The following is a 20,186-nucleotide window of genomic DNA, read 5'->3' on the forward strand; positions in this document are numbered from 1 at the left end:
GAGGGATGAGCGATGGATCACCGCGCAATCGATCGCGCGCCTGCTCGTCGCCGCCGCTGTGGAGACGGGCTGGAGCAATCGGTCGCCGAAAGCGGGAGCGGTGGGGGGGTGCAGCGCCCGAGGTTTGAGGGGCCCGGGGCTCCGCCGTGGAGGTGTCAGCGTCCCGGTTGCACCCCCGTGGGGACGAAGAGGCAGCGCAGGGCTTGCTGGGATCGTGGTCACCCCCACGGTGGGGCCGGAACGCGACCGCGTTTTCTTCCCCCCCCCCCCCCCCCCCCCGCTTCCCCCGCGCCGTTCCCTCAGTGACGGGCTGAGGGACCAAGATGGCGGCGCCCAGCGCCGGGGCGGCCGCGGCGGGAGGGGGGACCCGGGGGAGGCCTCCCCCTGTCACCCCCCAGCAGATCCGCGACCTCATCGACGGCGGCATCGCCCCTGAGGCCGCCGGTCCCGACGGGTGAGCGGGGAGCACGGGGGGCTCGGCGGGAACCGGCGCTGAGGGGGGCGGGGCGGGCGTGTGGTACCGGAGGAAAGGTGGGGGGCCGCTGGGAGTTATTGGGGGCCGCTGGGAGTTATTGGGGGGCACTGGGAGACTCGGAGGGGGTCTTGGGTGACGGCAGGAGTTGTTGAGGGTGTTGGAGAGCAGTGGGAGTGATTGTGGGGGTACTGGGAAAAGGGGGCGCTGGGGTGGGTGTACTGGGACTGGGACTGGGCAGCCCGAGGGGGGCACTGGAAGGTGGGGACTCTGGGAGATGGTACTGGTGATACCAATGGGCACTGGGAGGCAATACTGGAGGGACTAGGTGACACTGGGGAGTACTGGGGACACCGGAGGGACCAGTGGCACTGGGAGGCAATACCAGTGGCACTGGGAGGTAATACTGGTGACACTGGGGGGAAGTACCAGCGAGACCAAGGGGCACTGGGAGGCAGTACCAGAGGGACTGAGAGACACTAGGAGCACTGGTGACACCAATGGGCACTGGGAGGTGGTACTGGTGGGACTAAGGGGCACTGAGAGGCGGTACTGGACGGACTGGGAGTACTGGGAAGACCAAGTTGCACGGGGAGGCTATACTGGAGGGACTAAGAGACACTGGGAAGTACTGGTGACACTGGGAGGCAGTAGTGGAGGGACTAAGGAGCACTGGGAGTACTGGTGACACCAGTGGGCACTGGGAGCCAGTACTGGTGGCACTGGGAGTTCTGGAGAGACTAAGCAGCACTGGGAGGCAGTATCAGAGGAACTAAGAGGCACTGGAGAGACTAAGGGACACAGGGCAGCAGTAGCAGAAACCGAGACCCCGAGGCACTAGGAGGCAGCAGTGGGAGACACTGATGTGCACTGGGAGGCAGCACTGGGGCACAGGGGCAGTTCAGTGACCTGGAAAGCTCTGGTGTCCCCAACCGTCCCCAAATACTGGGCGGAAGAAGGGCACTGGGGAGAAGCTGAAGGGCCAGGGTTGGTGTTCTGGGCACAGATGCTAGTGCTGGGATCTGACATAACTGGTGTTGGGAGCATCCCTGACTTCAGAGATGGGCCACAGTCATCGAATCATAGAATAGTTTGGATTGAAGGGACCTTTCAGGTTCCCCCAGTTCCCCCCCTGCCATGAGCAGGGACATCTTCAGCAGCTCAGGGTGCTCAGAGCCCCGTCCAGCCTGGCCTGGGATGTCTCCAGGGATGGTTCAGCCACCACCTCTCTGGCCAACCTGGGCCAGGCTCTCACCACCCTCAGGGACAACAATTTCTCTTTCATGTCTGGCCTGAATCTCCCTCCTTTAGTTTAAAACCATCACCCCTTGTCCTGTCGTAACAGGCCCTGCTAAACACTCTGTCCCCATCTTTCTTATGGGCTCCTTTTAGTCCGGAAATCCCACAATAAGGTCTCCTGGATCTTCTGTTCCCCAGCTGAACACCCCAGCTCTCTCAGCCTGTCCTCCCAGCAGAGCTGTTCCAGCCTCGGGTCATTCCTGTGGCTCCTCTGGCCCCTCTCCAGCAGGTCCATGTGTGTCCTGTGCTGAGGACCCAGAGCTGGACCAGCACTGCAGGGGGTCTCAGCAGAGCGGGGCAGAGGGGCAGAATCACCTCCCTGACCTGCTGCCCACGCTGCTGGGGATGCAGCCCAGGATACAATTTACTTTCTGTGCTGCAAGTACACATTGATAGCTCATGTCCCATCTTTCACTCCCCAGCACCCCAATTCCCTCTCCTGGGGGCTGCTCCCCATCCCTCCAGCCCCAGCCTGGGTTGATACCGGGGGTTGCCCTGACCCAGGTGCAGGACCTTGCACTTGGCCTTGCTGAACCTCACAAGGTTAGGAGCTCTGGAGAAAAGGTTCTTGGAAGGGTAAGGCTGAGGGACGAGAGGGTAGAAAGTGGTTTGTGCATTTTTTTTTATTCATGAGATCTTCCCAGCTTGCTGACTTGCTGTTCCTTTTAGGACGGACACGTCCGACTGGTCGGAGTTGGCTAACGGCTCTTCTCAAATGGACGCTCTCTCCTTGGAGTCAGCTAGCAAGGAAGCTTATTTCAGCAGAGTCGAAACATTCACCATATCCTTTCTGACGCTGAGCTTCCAGTCGTCCTCCTCCCTGCTTTGCTGTCACCCTTTTGTTGTCACTTCCACACAGGTTCCATCTTTCTCAGAGGTTTTTCTTTGGCCAGATAAGCCCTGGCTTATGCTTTGACTGCTTACCTCGTAATTTATGGGGTTTTATCCTTAACGCGAGCACCCGCTGAAGTGGGCGGGCAAACCCCACGATCTCTCGCCCCTGGTTTGCGCCAAGTACGGCTGGGTCAACGTGGAGTGTGACATGCTGAAGTGCTCCAGCTGCCAGGCGTTCCTCTGCATCAGCCTGCAGCTCGCGTTCGACTTCAACAAGTGTACGTATGTCCTGCGGCTACAGGGGGTGGGCTGGCGACTCACTGTGTGCGTAAACGGCTCCCGTAGTCTTGTCCTGGGTGGTTCTGGGTGTTGGATGTCCCTGAAAATAAAGTGCAAGTCAAATAGATTTCAGTTAGTTTGTGAGAACGCGTTGAAACTTCTTGCTGCTGTTGTTGGAGACGGGTTAGAATAGAATAGTTCCAGTTGGAAAGGACCTGTGATGGTTGTCACAACAACCCCATGGACGCTGCAGGCTTGGGGAAGAGCAGCTGGAAAGTTCTCGTCGGAAAAGGCCCTGGGGGTGTTGGTGACAGTGACTGAACATGAGCCAGCGTGTGCCCAGGTGGCCAAGAGGCCACCAGCATCCTGGCTGGTACCAGCACTGGTGTGGCCAGCAGGCCCAGGGCAGTGACCGTCCCTGTGCTGGGACCTGGGGAGGACAAACCGCCAATCCTGGGGGCAGTTCTGGGCCCCTCACGCCAAGAAAGAGCTTGAGGTGCTGGAGCGAGTGGAGAGAAGGGAACGGAGCTGGTGAGGGGCTGGAGCACAAGTGTGATGGAGCGGCTGAGGGACCTGGGGGCTCAGCTGGAGAACAGGAGCTGAGGGGAGACCTTCTGATCTCTGAACTGCCTGAAAGGAGCTTGGAGCCAGGGGGGTCGGGCTCTGCTCCCCAGGAACAAGCGCCAGGAGCAGAGGAAACGGCCTCAAGTTGCGCCAGGGGAGGTTGAGGTTGGATGTGGGAACAATTTCTTCCCCAAAGGGCTGTGGGGCATTGGAACAGGCTGCCCAGGGCAGTGCTGGAGTCACCAGCCCTGGAGGGCTGGACAGACGGACATGAGGTTCTCAGGACATGGGGCAGTGCCAGGGGTGGGCTAGTGGTTGGACTTGATGGTCTTAAAGGTCTTTTCCAACCCAAACAATTCTGTGATCTAGTCCAACTGCCTGACTGCTTCAGGACTGACCAAGAGATAAAGCCTGTTATTAAGGACACTATCCAAATGCCTCCTAAGCAGTGACTTGGGACATTGACCACATCTCTAGGAAGCCTGTTGCAGCATTTGACCACCCTCTCAGTAAAGAAATGTTTCCTGATATCAAGTCTAAACCTCCTGTGACACAGCTCTGAGCCATTTCTGTGTGTCCTGTCCCTGGATCTCAGGGAGAAGAGCTCAGCACCTCACTCTCCCCTTCCCCTCCCCAGGAACCTGCAGAGAACGATGTTCTCCTTATCCAAACCCACCACCAGCTTCACTCATTCCCTCGGCGTGTCACTCGTGAGCTTTATCACCTGTCAGACCTTCACTTTCATTTACCTGCATCTGTGACCCCACCTGCATTTATGACCCCACCACAAATAAGTGTTATCCGCTTCTCAGTTTTCTTACTGCAAATCCCTGTTCTTGTTCCCTGGAAGGCGGCAGAGAGCACGACCCTGCTCTGCTGTCTGACAAACGCAGCGTGGGTTGTGATGAGGAGCTGCTTTAGTGCTTCGTTTTGGGTCCCTCTGAATATTGACATCTGCTGTTTGTTCGGACTATCTTTTCTAAATAAACCTTGGCCTAATTATTCTGTTGGTAATGGCACTGGTTTAGGGAAAATCTAAAATAGTCAGAGGTTGGAGGAAGAGCTTGAAAAAGAAATTGAAAAAATAAATGTTTTGAGTCTGAAAGATGTGAGTAAGTTAAATTAGGTAACAAATCTTTTTTGGGGGAAGCTTGATTTCCAGATATGGTTGTGACTTGGCTCCTACAGCCGGGATGGAGGGGTCAGATGAGTTAAGTGGGGACTGGCAGCAGCCCAGGAGGTAAAACTGGCAAGAGCAGCTGGTTCCTGTGCCGGCGGTTGGCTTGAGCTGTGTCTCTGCTGCTCTGTGGTCGCCATGCCTGGGAATGGGAGGGGATTTGGGCTGTGAGGAGATGGAACTGCCCTGTGGTTGTGGAGATAACCCTGTGAGCCAACCTGGCTGCCTGCAGGGAGGCTGGAGCTGCAACTGCTCCTTTTGATGGGCAGGGAGATGAGTTTGAGGTGAAAGCTTCAGGCTCTGCAATCTACAGCCTGGGGCGACATCCGTCACCCCCACGGGAGGAGCAGGGAAGCCCTCGGAGCCTGCTGCCTTCCCCTCCTGCTTTGGTTTTTCCCAGCTGTTCCCTAAGGATGTGGCTCTGCAGGGGTGTAAAATGCGCTTTGTCTTGCAGATAAGGAGCGCTGCGCGGAGCTGAAGAAGGCTTTGTGCACCGCGCACGAGAAGTTCTGCTTCTGGCCCGACAGCCCCTGCCCAGGTTGGTGTCTCAGAGCCCGGTTAGCACACGTGTCTACCCTTAGTCCCTTTTTTCCTCTTTTTCTGTCACTACTGATGTATCCCATTGTAGAAATTGTAATTTCTCTTCACATTCTCAAAGTGGGCAGTGTTGTCACAGTCCCCTTTTTCACAGAATAGTTTGGGTTGAAGGGAACTTCAAAGCTCCCCCAGTTCCCCCCCTGCCATGAGCAGGGACATCTTCAGCAGCTCAGGTTGCTCAGAGCCCCGTCCAGCCTGGTCTGGGATGTCTCCAGGGATGGTTCATCCACCCCCCCCTCTGGCCAACCCTAATTTTTCTGGACCCCCATGCCAGGCTATACCCATCCCCTCTCAATCTTTGAGCGTGTCTAGGGCTGTTAAAGTGCTTTTTGGGTTATAACTGGGATGGGACAGGGGAGACTGGATGAGGTGGGATGCTCAAAGGGTGATAGGTCTCATATTCAAAGCCACAGTGCACAGGGAAGGGCAGTTGCAAAGGTAAAAAGGCTGCGCTCAGCTTTTCTTTGAAAAGCCAAGAGATTCTTATGGTGCTGATCACATCTTGTGTTTGCTTTCTGCCAGATCGCTTTGCCATGCTGCTGGTGGATGAACCCAGAGCCCTTCTCCAGGATTTCCTGGACCGTTTTCAGAGCCTGTGCCAACTGGAGCTGCAGCTGCCCTCCCTCAGACCAGAAGACATGAAGAACATGGTGAGTTTCCCTCCACTCCCCGAGATTGGGTGCATTCGAGTCCTTGATGATGATTCTGGACACGCCCGTGCTGTGCAAACCAGGACTGAAACAGTTGTGAGGTTTAAACTGGAGGCTCCAACTTGCCAGGTGGGCAAAGCTCAGCCCTTCTTGTGCTTGTGAGGGATCTGTCATCACCTTGGCATTCTCCTTAGACATTCCCCGTGTGGTAGTTTCACCCGGTGTTTTTAAAAGCATGTACAATGGAGTTTGGAAAGGCTCACCTGCCGTGCAAGCCCTTGACCAGCACAGGCACAGCTGCCTCATGTCACCATGACGTTGCTGGTGGGAAGTGTTCACTGTGAGGATGGTGAGACACTGGGACATGCTGCCCGGAGAAGCTGTGGATGCCCCATCCCTGGGAGTGTTCAAGGCTGGGTTGGACAAGGCTCTGAGCAACCTGGTCTGGTGGACGGTGTCCCTGCCCATTGCAGGGTTTGGACTGAATGAGCTTTCAAGGTCACTTCTAACCCAACCATTCAGTGATTCTATGGGTGGGTGTAGTGTCCGGTTCCCGCTCTGCGCTTTTCCTGGCACACGAGGTGCTCTCTGGTGTCCAGAAGAAGTGATTTCAGGACCCACAGACTCCCTGGGAGCTCTCCCTGGCAGCTCCCACATCTGTTTGTCACCTCCAAGCGCTCCATGAGATGTGGCAGCCTGCAGATCACTCCTTTAGCTGGGATCTTACAAGAATGGAGACAGTCATTGTGGTAGGTGGAATCAGAAATTTGGGGTGCCAGAGGCTGCCCTAGTGCAGAGATGTGGGCAGAATCATAGAATCATGGAATCACAGGATGGTCTGGGTTGAAAGGACCTTCCCAGCTCCCCCAGTGCCCCCCCTGCCATGAGCAGGGACATCTTCAGCAGCTCAGGGTGCTCAGAGCCCCGTCCAGCCTGGCCTGGGATGTCTCAGGAATGGTTCATCCACCACCTCTCTGGCCAACCTGGGCCAGGCTCTCACCACCCTCAGGGCCAACAATTTCTCCTTCATGTCCGGCCTGAATCTCCCTCCTTTAGTTTAAAACCATCACCCCTTGTCCTATTGCAACAGGCCCTGCTCAGAAGTCTGTCACCATCTTTCTTATCAACCCCTTTTAAGTCCGGAAAGGCCGCAATAAGGTCTCCCTAGAGCCATGTAAGTGTGGTATAGGGTGGCCTCTTCTGCAAGGGTGCTCAGCAGGCAGGTGGGAAGAACAGGAGCTACATCAAGAAAGGCTGGAGCATAGCAAGGGTGGAATTGTCTCCTGGTAGGGACCTGGCCAGGTCCTGCTCTACTCCGGCCAAGTCTGTCTCATTGGGCGCTCACTCACCAGGAAACAGATGGCTCTTGGCAGTGAGAAGCTGTACAGGAACCAGGCAACTCTTAATCCGTTCAGCAGGAATCACAGAGGTGTTTTATGGTTGCCACCACGAGCTGGCTGAGCTATAAAACCCATCAGAGCCCCGCAAGAAGAGACAGCATAAAGCCAACAGCTGTACCACATCTCCACAGCTCCCCACTAGCTGCAAGGTCTGGAGCCCGACCGACAGCCTTCAGGGGGGTCTCTTTTCTCACTGTGTCTCAGCAATGGCCCCAGAAGTGCTCACAATTTGCCTGAGCACAGGCAAACACAGTCCCTGCTGCCTGCCTGCGAGCAGAGGGACAGACGGACACTGTTTGGGCTCATGCTTGCTGTGAGCAGTGGAGCTGTGACCTGCTTTGCTGTCCCCACACATCCTTGGGGGAGCAAATGGTGCTTAAACAAGTCGATGCAATGGGGAGAGCCTTTCTGTACTCAAAAGGGGCTGGTATAAAAGATGGGGACAGACTTTTGAGCAGGGCCTGCTGTGATGTGACAAGGGGTGATGGTTTTAAACTAAAGGAGGGAGATTCAGGCTGCACATGAGGAAGAAATTTGTTACGCTGAGGGTGGTGAGAGCCTGGCCCAGGTTGGGCAGAGAGGTGGTGGATGAACCATCCCTGAGACATCCCAGGCCATTCTATGATTCCATGCCAATCAGGTGGTCGCAAGGCAGGAGGAAACCATCGCTCCATGTGGCTTTTGCTTGTTAACCACAGCAGAGTTACTGAGGGTGCTCATGCATCCAGCCGTTTTGGGAAATGAAAAAGGGATTTTTCTCCATGTAGGATGTGATTTGTGAGTAGAACCAGTGTATTTAACAAGCTCTGCCACATTGCTCTGTCCTGCAGTCCCTGACAGAGGAAAAGATCAGCCTGCTCCTCCAACTTGTTGGGGAGGAACTGGAGCACAAAACGGAGGGAGAGAAGCTGCCAATGAAGTTTACCACGGAAGTCCTGCAAGTTCACGTTCCTGCCTGTGTCCTGGCTTTGTGCGGCTGGACCTGCAGGTGGGTGGGGGCGTAGCCCTGAATCCTCAGTCTCTGCTGCATTTTGGGGTTGTGGTGAAACCTGTTGAAGGCCGGAGGAATGCGTGTGTCCCTCCTGTGAAATGTTCAACATCCCCATTTCACTATTTTATTATGATCTCCAGCCATTAAAGTTGACAGATTTCCAGAAATCCCACTCCGAAGCTAGTTCAGGTAAAATAGATGTTTCTGTGAGACAGCAAAGAGGCCAAAACAACCGAGCTGTCGCTTGTCCGGCTTGTTGCTGATTTAGATGCTGAAGTCGATCACTGAAGTGTCATCCCCAGTGATGCTTTCAGTGCTTGTCAGGCCTGCGGGAAGGGAGGGAAGGTTTGTGACCTGAAGGTTTGTGGCTTCCCAAAGCGTGCGCTGGGAGCAGAACAGCCTCGCTGTGTGTGCCGAGGGCAGTTTGCTGAAGGGGAAGCGGCTGGAAAAGTGCTGGTGGTGGGGAAGAGTGGAGCTGCCTCTGTGGCTGGGTGGGATGGGGACACCCTTGGCTGATTTACCATAACCAAGTGTGTTCCTGCTTTGTGGCAAGCCAAAATTTAACCAAACCGATTTAAATCAGCACTGCAGATGGATTTTAATGGACTTGTTTTACTTCTTGGCACACGGCGCTACAGAAGCAATAAGTCTCTGCTTCAGTTGAGGGGTAGTGAAGGAGGTTGTAGCATGGAGGGTGTTGGTCTCTTCTCCCAATGAACAAGCGCCAGGAGCAGAGGAAACGGCCTCAAGTTGCGCCAGGGGAGGTTGAGGTTGGATGTGGGAACAATTTCTTCCCCAAAGGGCTGTGGGGCATTGGAACAGGCTGCCCAGGGCAGTGCTGGAGTCACCAGCCCTGGAGGGCTGGACAGACGGACATGAGGTTCTCAGGGACATGGGGTAGTGCCAGGGGTGGGTTAATGGTTGAACTTGATGAGTTTGAGGGTCTTTTCCAAGCAAAGTGATTCTATGATTCTTGAAACGTGCTGGCTCAGATACCTGTGACTGAGACCATTCCTGTGCTCTGCCAAAGACATGCATCTGTTCTGAAAGCTGGGATTTTGGGGAAGGGCCCAGGCTTTTCCCTGACCTTTTCATATGACTTGTCTCTCTCCCCGCAGCTCCACATCTGGCTCTGTGCACCTCTCAGTGATCACCTGCTCCCGCTGCATGAGGAAGGTGGGTCTGTGGGGCTTTCACCAGCTGGAATCTGCGGGGCCGGAGCTGGACTCCTGCAGCCCGAGCAGCACTTCGCCAGCACCCACCGAGCGCTGCCCCCTCCTACCAGCTTCTCCACGCAGGATGCTCACACGGAGCCAAGACACGCTCCCTCCAGGCTCCGAGCAGGTACGGTGCAGAGCATCCAGCCTGTGAGCTCGGGATGGAGAACGGGAGCTGAGGGGAGACCTTCTGATCTCTGAACTGCCTGAAAGGAGCTTGGAGCCAGGGGGGTCGGGCTCTGCTCCCCAGGAACAAGCGCCAGGAGCAGAGGAAACGGCCTCAAGTTGCGCCAGGGGAGGTTGAGGTTGGATGTGGGGAACAATTTCTTCCCCAAAGGGCTGTGGGGCATTGGAACAGGCTGCCCAGGGCAGTGCTGGAGTCGCCATCCCTGGAGGGTTGGACAGAACGAAGATGAGGTTCTCAGGGACATGGGTCAGTGCCATTTTTGGGTTAATGGTTAGACTTGATGATCTTAAAGGTCTTTTCCAACCCAAATGATTCACAGAATCCCAGAGTGTCAGCGATTGGAAGGGACCCAGAAAGCTCACCCAGTGCAATCCCCCCATGGAGCAGGAACACCCAGATGAGGTTACACAGGAAGGTGTCCAGGCGGGTTGGAATGTCTGCAGAGGAGGAGACTCCACAACCCCCCTGGGCAGCCTGGGCCAGTGTTCTGTCACCGTCACTGGGAAGACGTTTCTTCTCATATTTAAGTGGAAACTCCTGTGTTTCAATTTGTACCCATTACCCCTTGTCCTGTCCCTGGTTGTCACCAGAAGAGCCTGGCTCCATCCTCCTGACACTCCCCCTTTCCATATTGATCCCCAGGAATGAGTCCCCCCTCAGTCTCCTCTTGTCCAGCTCCAGAGCCCCAGCTCCCTCAGCCTTTAATCACATGGGAGATGCTCCACTCCCTTCAGCATCTTTGTTGCTCTGCTCTGGACGTTCTGTGATATCTGGGTGATACAGCAGCACACAGGAGTCAAGACCAATGTAATTTAGTTGTCCAGCTTGAAAGAAGCTCATCCTGGTACCACGTCTCCTGTTGCATGTTGCCTACAGCCAAAGTGGGTTGCTGCTGCCTTTCCCTTCCCTCCCTCATGAAAAAAGACCTTTCTAACCAGGATCCTGGTGTTTGTCTAACTTGAGGTGCTCTGAATCAGAGGCTACTGTCACCCATGTCCAACTAGACACATCTGAGATGCTTCTGGTGGGAAGGGAAGGTGGCACAGCTCCTGCCAGGGTGGCTGAGAAGGCTTTGAGCTGGACAGGGCCCCCCTCTCCCCTTCAGGGACATGCTGGTGAGCAGGGGACATGGTGGTGAGCAGAGGACCTCTATTAATTCCTTGTTCTTTCTCCACTGGCAGCACGAGAAGAGCCCGTCTCCGGCCATCTCTCGCTCACGGGGTTGGGACTCTCCCGTCCCCATGGACCGGGCTGAGTTGGAGGTGACCAGCCCCATGCTGAGGAGCCGTCCTGTCACCCGCAGCATGGTACAGAGTGACAACACGGAGGTGCCGTCCAGTCCTCTTCGCAGAGCCAAGCGGGCACGGCTCTGCTCCTCCAGCAGCTCGGTGAGTGAGGGCACAGGGAGAGCCTGCGTGGGGAGGAGAGGGATCTGGGCAGGCTGCTCCTGATCCAGGGGTCAGTGTTGTCCCTGTAGAGCAGCACCGGGCCAGCTCAAGGCCGGTGCTTAAGTACAGAGAGATTTTTGTCCTGTCACTGGAGTCTGTTTTAAACTATGCTGATGCTGCCCTCCTTCAATGTCATAGAATCATAGAATAGTACACAGCTCTCCCAGTTCCTCCCCTGCCATGAGCAGGGACATCTTCAGCAGCTCAGGGTGCTCAGAGCCCCGTCCAGCCTGGCCTGGGATGTCTCCAGGGATGGTTCATCCACCACCTCTCTGGCCAACCTGGGCCAGGCTCTCACCACCCTCAGAGGCAACAATTCCCTCCCCATGTCTGGCCTGAATCTCCCCTCTTTTAGTTTGAAACCATCACCCCTTGTCCTATCGCTCCAGGCCCTGCTCAGAAGTCTGTCCCCATTATGGGTCCCTTTTAAGCCTGTAAAGGCCGCACTAAGGTCTCCCCGAAGCTTCTCTTCTCCAGATGAACACCCCAACTCTCTCAGCCTGTCCTCCCAGCAGAGCTGTTCCAGCCCTTGGGTCATTTGTCATCTCCTCCCCCATCCAGGACACATCTTTGAGGAGCTTTTTCGACCCCAGCTCACAGCATCGTGACTGGTGTCCCTGGGTCAACGCAGTGGAGGGAGGAGAAGCCCTGGAAGATCCCACAGCCCAGACGGAGAAGGAACCTGCCAAGGCAGAGCCGGGCTGGCGGGTGGTACTGAACACGCTCCTCGCCACTAGGAAATGTGACAGAGTGCCTGAGACGGAGCCTGTGGTGAGTCTGTGGGATCCCCAGCCCCAAACTCAAGTGCTTGAAACACTCCTTGTCTGGAGCAGAATTTGAGGTAGACGGGCTTTGTTTGGGCTAAATGCAGGGCCAGCTGGGTGGCAAGGACCAAGGATGTGTCTGCAGAGTCTCAGCTTCCCCTTTGGCTGTGCTGACAGCCTCTCATAGAATCACAGAAGTTTTGGGTTGCAAGGCACCTTCCCAGCTCCCCCAGTGCCCCCCCTGCCATGACAGGGACATCTTCACCAGCTCAGGGTGCTCAGAGCCCCGTCCAGCCTGGCCTGGGATGTCTCCAGGGATGGTTCATCTACCACCTCTCTGGCCAACCTGGGCCAGGCTCTCACCACCCTCAGGGACAACAATTTACTTATATCTCACCTGAATCTCCCTCCTTTAGTTTAAAACCATCACCCCTTGTCCTGTCACAACACGCCCTGCTCAAAAGTCTGTCCCATCTTTCTCACAGGCCCCTATTAAGTCCAGAAAGGCCTCAATAAGGTCTCCCTGGAGCCTTGTTTTCTCCAAGCTGAATACCCCAACTCCCTCAGGCTGTCCCTGGCCAGATCGCATCTGTTACACCGATGTGTTGTGCACAGATCTGCTCAAGGGCCGCTATAAATAACAGCCTGTCCCGAGCAGCTCAGCGCTGCCCAAGATCCAGTTTCATTTCATGTCCTGATAGAGCTCCCAACTGTCCCTGCAGCCCCGAGCTGTGGGACTGGGGGGTTTGCAGAGCCTGGGGAGTGGAGCTGAGACCAAAGCCCCCCGCCCCAAGCTGCTGCTGCTTCCCCAGACCCCCTGAGCCCCAGTATCTGCTCATATTTCTCCTCCTGGCTCCATCCTGCTTTGCATGGGGCTGAGCTGCAGGGACCAATGAAGCAGCCATAGAATCACAGAATGATGTTGGTTGGAAAAGACCCACAAGATCATAGAGTCCAACCGTTCCCCCACCCCAGCACTGCCCCATGTCCCTGAGAACCTCATGTCCGTCTGTCCAACCCTCCAGGGCTGGTGACTCCAGCACTGCCCTGAGCAAGTCCTGCTTCAGCATTTGTCTTGGGGACTTGGTGTGAGTTGTGTCCCCAACAGGTCTGTCCCTTCTGGCTGTGCTACATGCTGGGAAAGCGCCAGCAGGTCCTGTGGGATGGGATGTTAGTCAGAGGTGAGAGACCCAGCGGGAGGAGGGGTGGTTGGAGTCCTGTCTGGCTCCTTGCACTTTTCTCTTCTCCCCCTCCAGTTGTGGTAAATAGGGATGATAAAGAAGAGGAGCAAATTGATGTCTTGGCAGCCAATTAGGATATTTCATATGTTTGGTTTGGTGGGGGTTTGTTTTGTTTTGTTTTTTCTGTGATTTCTTTTCACAAACTTGGTGGGCAGGTTCTCAGGGGTTTTGGGGTGAATTGTATAATAACTTGGGTTGGAAGGGACCTTCCCAGCTCCCCCAGTTCCCCCCCTGCCATGAGCAGGGACATCTTCAGCAGCTCAGGTTGCTCAGAGCCCTGTCCAGCCTGGCCTGGGATGTCTCCAGGGATGGTTCATCTACCACCTCTCTGGCCAACCTGGGCCAGGCTCTCACCACCCTCAGGGCCAACAATTTATTCCACGTGTCCAGCCTGAATCTCCCTCCTTTAGTTGAAAACCATTGCCCCTTGTCCGATTGCTCCAGGCCCTACCCACGTCTTTTCCCATCTTATCGGTCACTTTTAAGGGCTGTGCCTTAACCTTTGGTGCCTTAACCTCTGGTTTTCGCTTTGCTCCTCTCTCCCGCAGAGTCTCTCGGTCAAGTCCTCCAAGGTGTTCCGTATTTTCCGGCAGTGGGAGACCATGAATTCCTCCTGAACCGAACTGCCGCCTGGCTGGCAGCACGGAGCAGAGATCCGCAGCATCTCTGTCCTCCTGGGGAGGGGACACTGAGGATGCTCCATGCCAAACACAGCCCCCAGCAGCCGCTGGGACCCCCTCCTCTCTCACTGTCCTCCTCAGAGCCCCCCCGCCTTCACAAATTGCTGCTGTGGCCCTTGGCCCCGTGCGGAGCCAGGACGTGCCGTGGGCGCGCGGGGCCGACGAGGAGACGCGGTCACCTCACCGGGGTGACCGTCCTGTCCAGCTGTGACTCGCCACCAGCGGCGCAGGGAAGTGACGCCAGGTGGGAATAAACATTTCACTTTTGTTTTTATTTATCTTTCTTTTTCCTTACTGCTGGCATGGTCCTTCTTGCCAGGCTGGGATAAGCTCTGGACCTTGCACGTGGCTCCTGTATCCCTCTGGATGCTCATCTTTGTGGGATCAGTGTCCGGCTGCCTCCTTATCCTGTTTCCCACTCAGTGTTTCACCACTTCCCCTGCCTGATTTGGGCTCTTTGCCGTTGTCTCAGCCCCTGTACACGCAGAGGTGCCCCTGGCTTGATACTCCAGCATCAATCAGCTGCCCAAAGCAGATTTATTTGGGGGCTGAGAACCTCCCCAGGGTGTTAAATCACCCAGGATGCAGCCAAAAACTGAGAAGAGGTGGATTAGGCCTTCCCATGGCTCGAGGCCACAAGGCTGGGTGCTGGGGAGGGACTGGTCTTTGTGGAAAGGGGAGAAGAAGCCGAGAAGGGAGACACTGACCTGTCGTCTTCATCCCCAAGGATATCGGGAAAGGGGCTTTGAGGAGGGTTCAGACTCCACAGACAACCCAGGCACAGTTGGGCCTCCACAGCTGCACCCATGTGAGTGAAGACACAAGGAAATGTATTTTTTTAATGTATTATTTTCTGTTGAGCAAAGGGAACCCCCTTTGGAGGGAGGAGCCCCTTCCTCAGTTTCCCCAGCTCCAACACTGGGGTTTCTTCTACGTCTCATTTTGCCTCCATCCCCCTTTGGGGTATTTTCTGGCCATCCTGTGCCCAGGAAGGCAACGCCTGCTCTCCCGGAACCCCAAAATTTGTGGGTGCACCCATGCAGGGCTTGAGTTTGGGTGGGTCACTTTCCATTCCTAAGAGGGTCCTGATTACATGGCCCTAAGGAAGAGCTGCCTCACCCCATGGCCCTGCTGGGCTGGGAGTCAGGATGGAGATGGGGGTGTCATCCCCCCACATCCCTTGGGTACCCCCAAAGGGATGAAGATGGATTGGGCATTGGTTGGACACCCTACTGTGGGGTGCACCCCAATTTTCAGCCCCTGGAGGGCTGAGAGGAGCCCCTATACCTGCTGTGCATCCACACATGGGGGTCTGGGTGCTGCATGAGTGGTCATAAGGCACCCCAAAAGTGACAGGATGGTCCCTGTCACCCTGAAATTGTCCCCATTGCAAAGCTGTGAGATGACACAGGTGAAATACGACGATTTAAAGAAACTCTGAGAAAATCCTGGTTTTCCCCATTCTGTTCTCCCAGCTGCCTGGAACCAGTCAGGGAACAATGAGGACTGGGAAAATGGGGGACCCTCTGTCCCAAACTCTACCTCCTCTGCTCAAATATAACCCCTTTCCCTCCACCCCAAAATCCTGCTGGGGTGTGAATCTGCACCCCCTCAGGTGTGTTACCTCCTGCCCTGGCCCAGCTTGAGGCTGGGGGGGAGTATTGGCTCATAATTGGAAGAAATCACCCCCCCACATGCACACTTGTGGGGTGAAGTTACTGTTTTTCTCAGGGATTTGGGGATTCTTCAGCTGTGTCTCCACATCACATGGGGCGGAAGCGTTGGGGTAATTTTGGGGTGATGCCGGGGTCAGGAATGCGGGATGTCCGCCCTGGGCGTGGAGCTGCCGTGCCACAGAGGGACACCAATTAGCACCACGGTCACGCGTCCTGCTGTCACCTCCGGGGCGCTGGCAGGTGCCTCCCCCGCCCGTCCGCTTGGGGAAACTGAAATGCTTTGCTGGTGTCACACCGGAAAGCTGGGACGGTGACTCGTGCTGCGTGGGGGAATGGGTTGGGTTCAGTGGTGGCTTTCCCCAGCTGACTGGTGAGGCCACATTGGGAGTATTGTGTCCAGTTGTGGCCCCTCAGTTCCAGCAGGACAGGGAACTGCTGCAGAGAGTCCAGCGCAGCCACCGAGATGCTGGAGGGAGTGGAACATCTCCCGTGTGAGGAAAGGCTGAGGGAGCTGGGGCTCTGGAGCTGGACAAGAGGAGACTGAGGGGGGACTCATTCCTGGGGATCAAGATGGAAAGGGGGAGTGTCAGGAGGATGGAGCCAGGCTCTTCTGGTGACAACCAGTGACAGGACAAGGGGTAATGGGTTCAAACTGGAACACAAAAGGTTCCACTTAAATTTGAGAAGCAACTTGTTGGGGGTGAGGGTGGCAGAGCCTGGCCCAGGCTGCCCAGGGAGGTTGTGGAGTCTCCTTCTGTGCAGACATTCCAACCCGCCTGGACACCTTCCTGTGTAACCTCATCTGGGTGTTCCTGCTCCATGGGGGGATTGCACTGGATGAGCTTTACAGGGCCCTTCCAACCCCTGACACTCTGGGGTTCTGTGTTACAGTGGCCGCGCCACCCCCGGGGTGTTGACACCGCGGTTGTCCCCTCCGGGGTCTCGAACCCGTGGCTCCTCTATTACTCCTTCCGCCCCATCATTCCCCAGCACTACAACTCCCGGCGTGCCGCGGGGCGGGCGGGGCCGACACGGCGTTGCCGCCTCAGCCAATCGCGGCGCTGCGGGGCGGTGAGGTCACTGCGAGTGACGTCAGGGGTCCAGAGAGAGGCTCCGGCAGAGGCGACCGGAGCGGGGCCCGGGCGGCGGCACCGGCGGCACCACAGGAGGAGGCGGCGGCGGCGACAGCGGCGACAACAGCGGCGACAGCGGCAGCCGGGGGGGGTCCCAACGACTCGGAGCCCGGCGGTCCCCCCGTTCCCCTTCGGTGCCCGGCGTCCCCGGTCGGCGGCGCTGACAGCCCGCCCGGAGCACCGGGGGCGGCCGCGGCCACCATGTCCTCCCCCAGCCCGGGCAAGAGGCGGATGGATACCGACGTGGTCAAGCTGTATCCTTCCCGCACCGTCACCCTCCGCCGGGGGGGGTTCCGCCTCCCCGGCCGGGCCTGCAGCGGGGTGGGGGAACCGGGGACCCCTCTCCGGTGTCGCCCCCCCGGGCGGCGGCCTTTGCTTAGGCCAGGCCTAGGCCTGTCCGTAGAGCTGCGGGTGGGATTTACCCCCCGCATGGGGTGAGGGCCCCCCCTTACCGGGGAGGAGGCCTCAACCCCCCCCCTCCCCCATCCCTTATTTTGGGGGGTTTATCCCCCTCACCCCCCCAGCCGGGGTGTCCCTGCAGGTGCCCCCCCCTTGCTAAACTCCCCCCCAACGACCGGAGTTTGGGGGGGTGGGTAAAGAAGGGGAGAGCAGCTCCCGCAGCCACAGCCCCAAGAAAGGCTTTTGTGGTGTTTATTCTCATTATTTCCTCCCCGATTTCAGCCTGTGGTTCACGAAGCTTCTGCTGCTGGCTTAGGGATTTATTTTGGGGTGGGGGGGAGCAGGGGGGGCCCCCCCCAGGGGGGCTGGGTGCCCGGGGGGTGGGCAAAGGGCGCCCATCTCCCGAAAGGTCCCATTTATGTAACGCTCCAGCTCGTTTAGCCTTTATTATTTTTATTATCCCCCCCCCCGCCACCTTCCTTGCTAGATCTGTTTATATTTTTCTTCCTTCCCTTTATTCTTGGCCTTTCACAGGGTGGCAAATCCTTGTTCTCTCTGTCTGGAGTGTGGGTGGCGTTGAAAAATATCGTTGGGAATTTGATTCTAGGATTGGTTTGTTGTTCGCTTGGTATTTTTTGTTTACGAGGTGGCGATCGAGAGGGGTTAAAAATGACAAGAGTGGCCAAAACGTTTTTCACCTCTATTGCCTGAACGTGCCTGAACGCAGGACCCGGGTCCGGTGGCAATGAGCGTCGAGGGGGTCGAGAAACGGGTCTGATTTAGTTTCCAGAGACAGATAAACTTACTTGGATTTTGTGGTTGGTTTTTTGGGGGGGTTTTCTTTATTTTTTGGAGGGGGGGAGGAGCAGCACCGCTCCTGTTTGTGCCGTGAGGTCGGCTTATCGAAGGAAACTTCTGTTTGCCGTTCAGCCTGCGTGTGTCTCTCTACAAAGCTGCTCTTCATATTTATATATATATATATATATTTCTTTTTTTCGCCTTGTTTTTAAGCAAATAGGAAATGAGTACCCATCGTGCTTGAATCGGAGCTATTTTTATCCGGGGGTTTAAAGTTACACACATGTCGTACTCTGCCGAACGCCGATTGTGATCGATGCTTAATCGCACCGGGAATTCCAGCTGTTTAGTGTGTTTGGAGGGGGGGGGGGCATAAATAATCATCCTCAGGGATAGTCTGGAAGAGATCTGGGCCGGAGAGGGGCCGAGGCCCAACCTGACCCGCCGCTTCTCCCTTTTCCCCTCCCCCTTTCTCTCCCCCCCCTTTTTTGTTCGGTTTGTAGCCAACATCTCCAGCCATCGCAGCATTTTAGGAGACAAAGAGCAGGTTTTTCTCAAGTGGCTTCGCTCTGTATTTCTAGCGGCGGTAGGTAGGAAGCCGCGAATATCCGACATTCCTCCCGACGCTGGGTAGTTCCTGCTCTGTTCTCTTTTATTATTCCCCCCCCGCCCCCGACAAAAGAATCCCGACGGTGAAGCGCGACCTCCCCGGCGTTTCGAGGGGCGAGCGGTCGGTGTCCTGCGGACAACAAACTTGGGAAGTTGGCTGTGTCAGATGACTCCTCACTCCTCCCTCTCTCCCTCCCCAGCCTATTTTGTTGCTGTTGTTTGTCTGACTTGCCTCGCCTGCCCGCTTTGAGCTCAGCTCACTAGGCCCAGGCTCCCAAGACGCCAATTGCTCATCTCAGGACGCTCCATCTGAAATAAGGGGTTGATTTGAGATGTGGGAGCGAGGCGGTGGCCAGAGAAGGGCTCATCTGAAGGAATGTGCTTGAAAGCTGCTCCTCCCTGGGGCTCCAGGGTTTTGGTGTTGTGGTGTTGGGTTTAATTTTAGTTTTCCTCCCCTTTTTGCTGCCATTTTCATTACAGTTTCCCTTTTTGTGTCTCTGATGGAGAATAATGGCAGGGATTTACAGCCTGCCAAGGGCTACCTTTTGGGGGTGCCGAGCAGAGTGAATAACACCGCTGCCTTCTCCTGCTCTGACAGGTTTAGGAGCCGAACGGGGGGCTTTTTATTATCCCAATTTTCAATCCTACCACGTCCGTGGCCTTTTGTGGACGTTCCTTTGTGAGCGGGGGGGGGAAAAAGGGGAGAGGTTGCTTGGCCCTCGGAAGGTGGGGAGGGGGGAAGCCCCGTGTGTTAACGCGTCGAACCCGCGTTTAATAATCGCCCGGCCGATTATGCGCTGAAACTCTGAGTCACTCATTGTTTCTCTCCCCGTTTGTGCAAACGCCGGGGCAGGCCCTGTCCTCCCAATTTGGGGGGGTTGCTGCCCCCCATCGCGATTGCTGAGGTTTCCTGTGTACCCACAGAGTGGGGAGTCCCTGCCCGCACCCCACTTGTACACGGGGCTTTGTAAAGAGGCTCCGTGCCCCCCCAAAACACCTCGGGACCCGCTCGCCAGCAGCCTGGAATCACAGGGATGTCTCATTGGGCTGGTAGGAGCGCTTAAGGCCAAACCTCTGCGTGTCCCCACTACCCTGGGGGGCTTCAGGGTGTTCTGGGGATCCCATCTCTGGTCCCCCCGAGATTTGGGGCGCGCTGCCGCCCTCCGAGCCGTGTTTTTCGGGGAAGAGGCCTCGGGCCGAGCTCGCAGCTCCGCGGATTGGCTGCTCTGTTACTACCCGGAAACCGGGGCCGGGGCGGAGCGAACCGGCAGCTGATGGGGTGTCCCAGCCGGCGTGTTTACACCCGTTTTGGGGTCACACCCTGACCCCCCGAACCCCCCCCAAAACCAATTTTTCCACTTCCAAGCTGGGGTTTATTGTTCTGCAGCGAGGGGCGAGACGGACGCTCCAAGACGAGCCGTTTGCAGCCTCCCCTTGGACGGGAGTTTATTTCACGCTGATTTATTTTCCTCCTTTTGTGGGTAGATGCTCCTGGCTGGGTTGTAGTCCCCGAGCTCTATTTTTAAAGCATGGGAGCTGGAAAAGGGAAGTGTCGCCCTGTTCTGTGCATGAGAGGGATTATAAATAGAGCCCAGCTTCATGTTCCGACCAGTTTATAAAGCTGAAGGTTTGTAACAAGCATCGGAGTTACCGGGAAGCATAATACACAGAGCGTTGCGCTCCCTTCTAATTTTAGGCTCGTCCTGAGTCAAGGAGAATAAAGGTCCAAAGCTCCTTAGTTTACCTGCCGGAGTATTTTGTAATCGCGAAA

General features: G+C 56.3%; 2 protein-coding genes across 2 annotated transcripts in view; both read left to right on the forward strand.

The window, feature by feature from the left end:
• Positions 1–245: 245 nt before the first annotated feature.
• Positions 246–14,074, forward strand: ZC3HC1 (zinc finger C3HC-type containing 1). Its single transcript, XM_065049376.1, has 10 exons — positions 246–454; positions 2,441–2,551; positions 2,732–2,883; positions 5,080–5,163; positions 5,745–5,872; positions 8,103–8,260; positions 9,382–9,607; positions 10,849–11,055; positions 11,677–11,886; positions 13,669–14,074. The coding sequence occupies exons 1-10, from the start codon at positions 324–326 to the stop codon at positions 13,735–13,737; spliced, it is 1,476 nt and encodes a 491-aa protein (XP_064905448.1). The 5' UTR covers positions 246–323; the 3' UTR covers positions 13,738–14,074.
• A 2,519-nt stretch (positions 14,075–16,593) lies between these two features.
• UBE2H (ubiquitin conjugating enzyme E2 H) overlaps positions 16,594–20,186 on the forward strand; it is a 50,596-nt gene continuing 47,003 nt past the window's right edge. Inside the window, exon 1 of the mRNA XM_065049378.1 lies at positions 16,594–16,863. Coding sequence (XP_064905450.1) covers positions 16,811–16,863 — 53 coding nt within the window. The 5' untranslated portion in view covers positions 16,594–16,810. The remainder of the gene's footprint in view (positions 16,864–20,186) is intronic.

Source organism: Columba livia, chromosome 1, assembly GCF_036013475.1.
Source record: "Columba livia isolate bColLiv1 breed racing homer chromosome 1, bColLiv1.pat.W.v2, whole genome shotgun sequence".
In the NCBI taxonomy this organism is placed as follows: Eukaryota; Metazoa; Chordata; class Aves; order Columbiformes; family Columbidae; genus Columba; species Columba livia.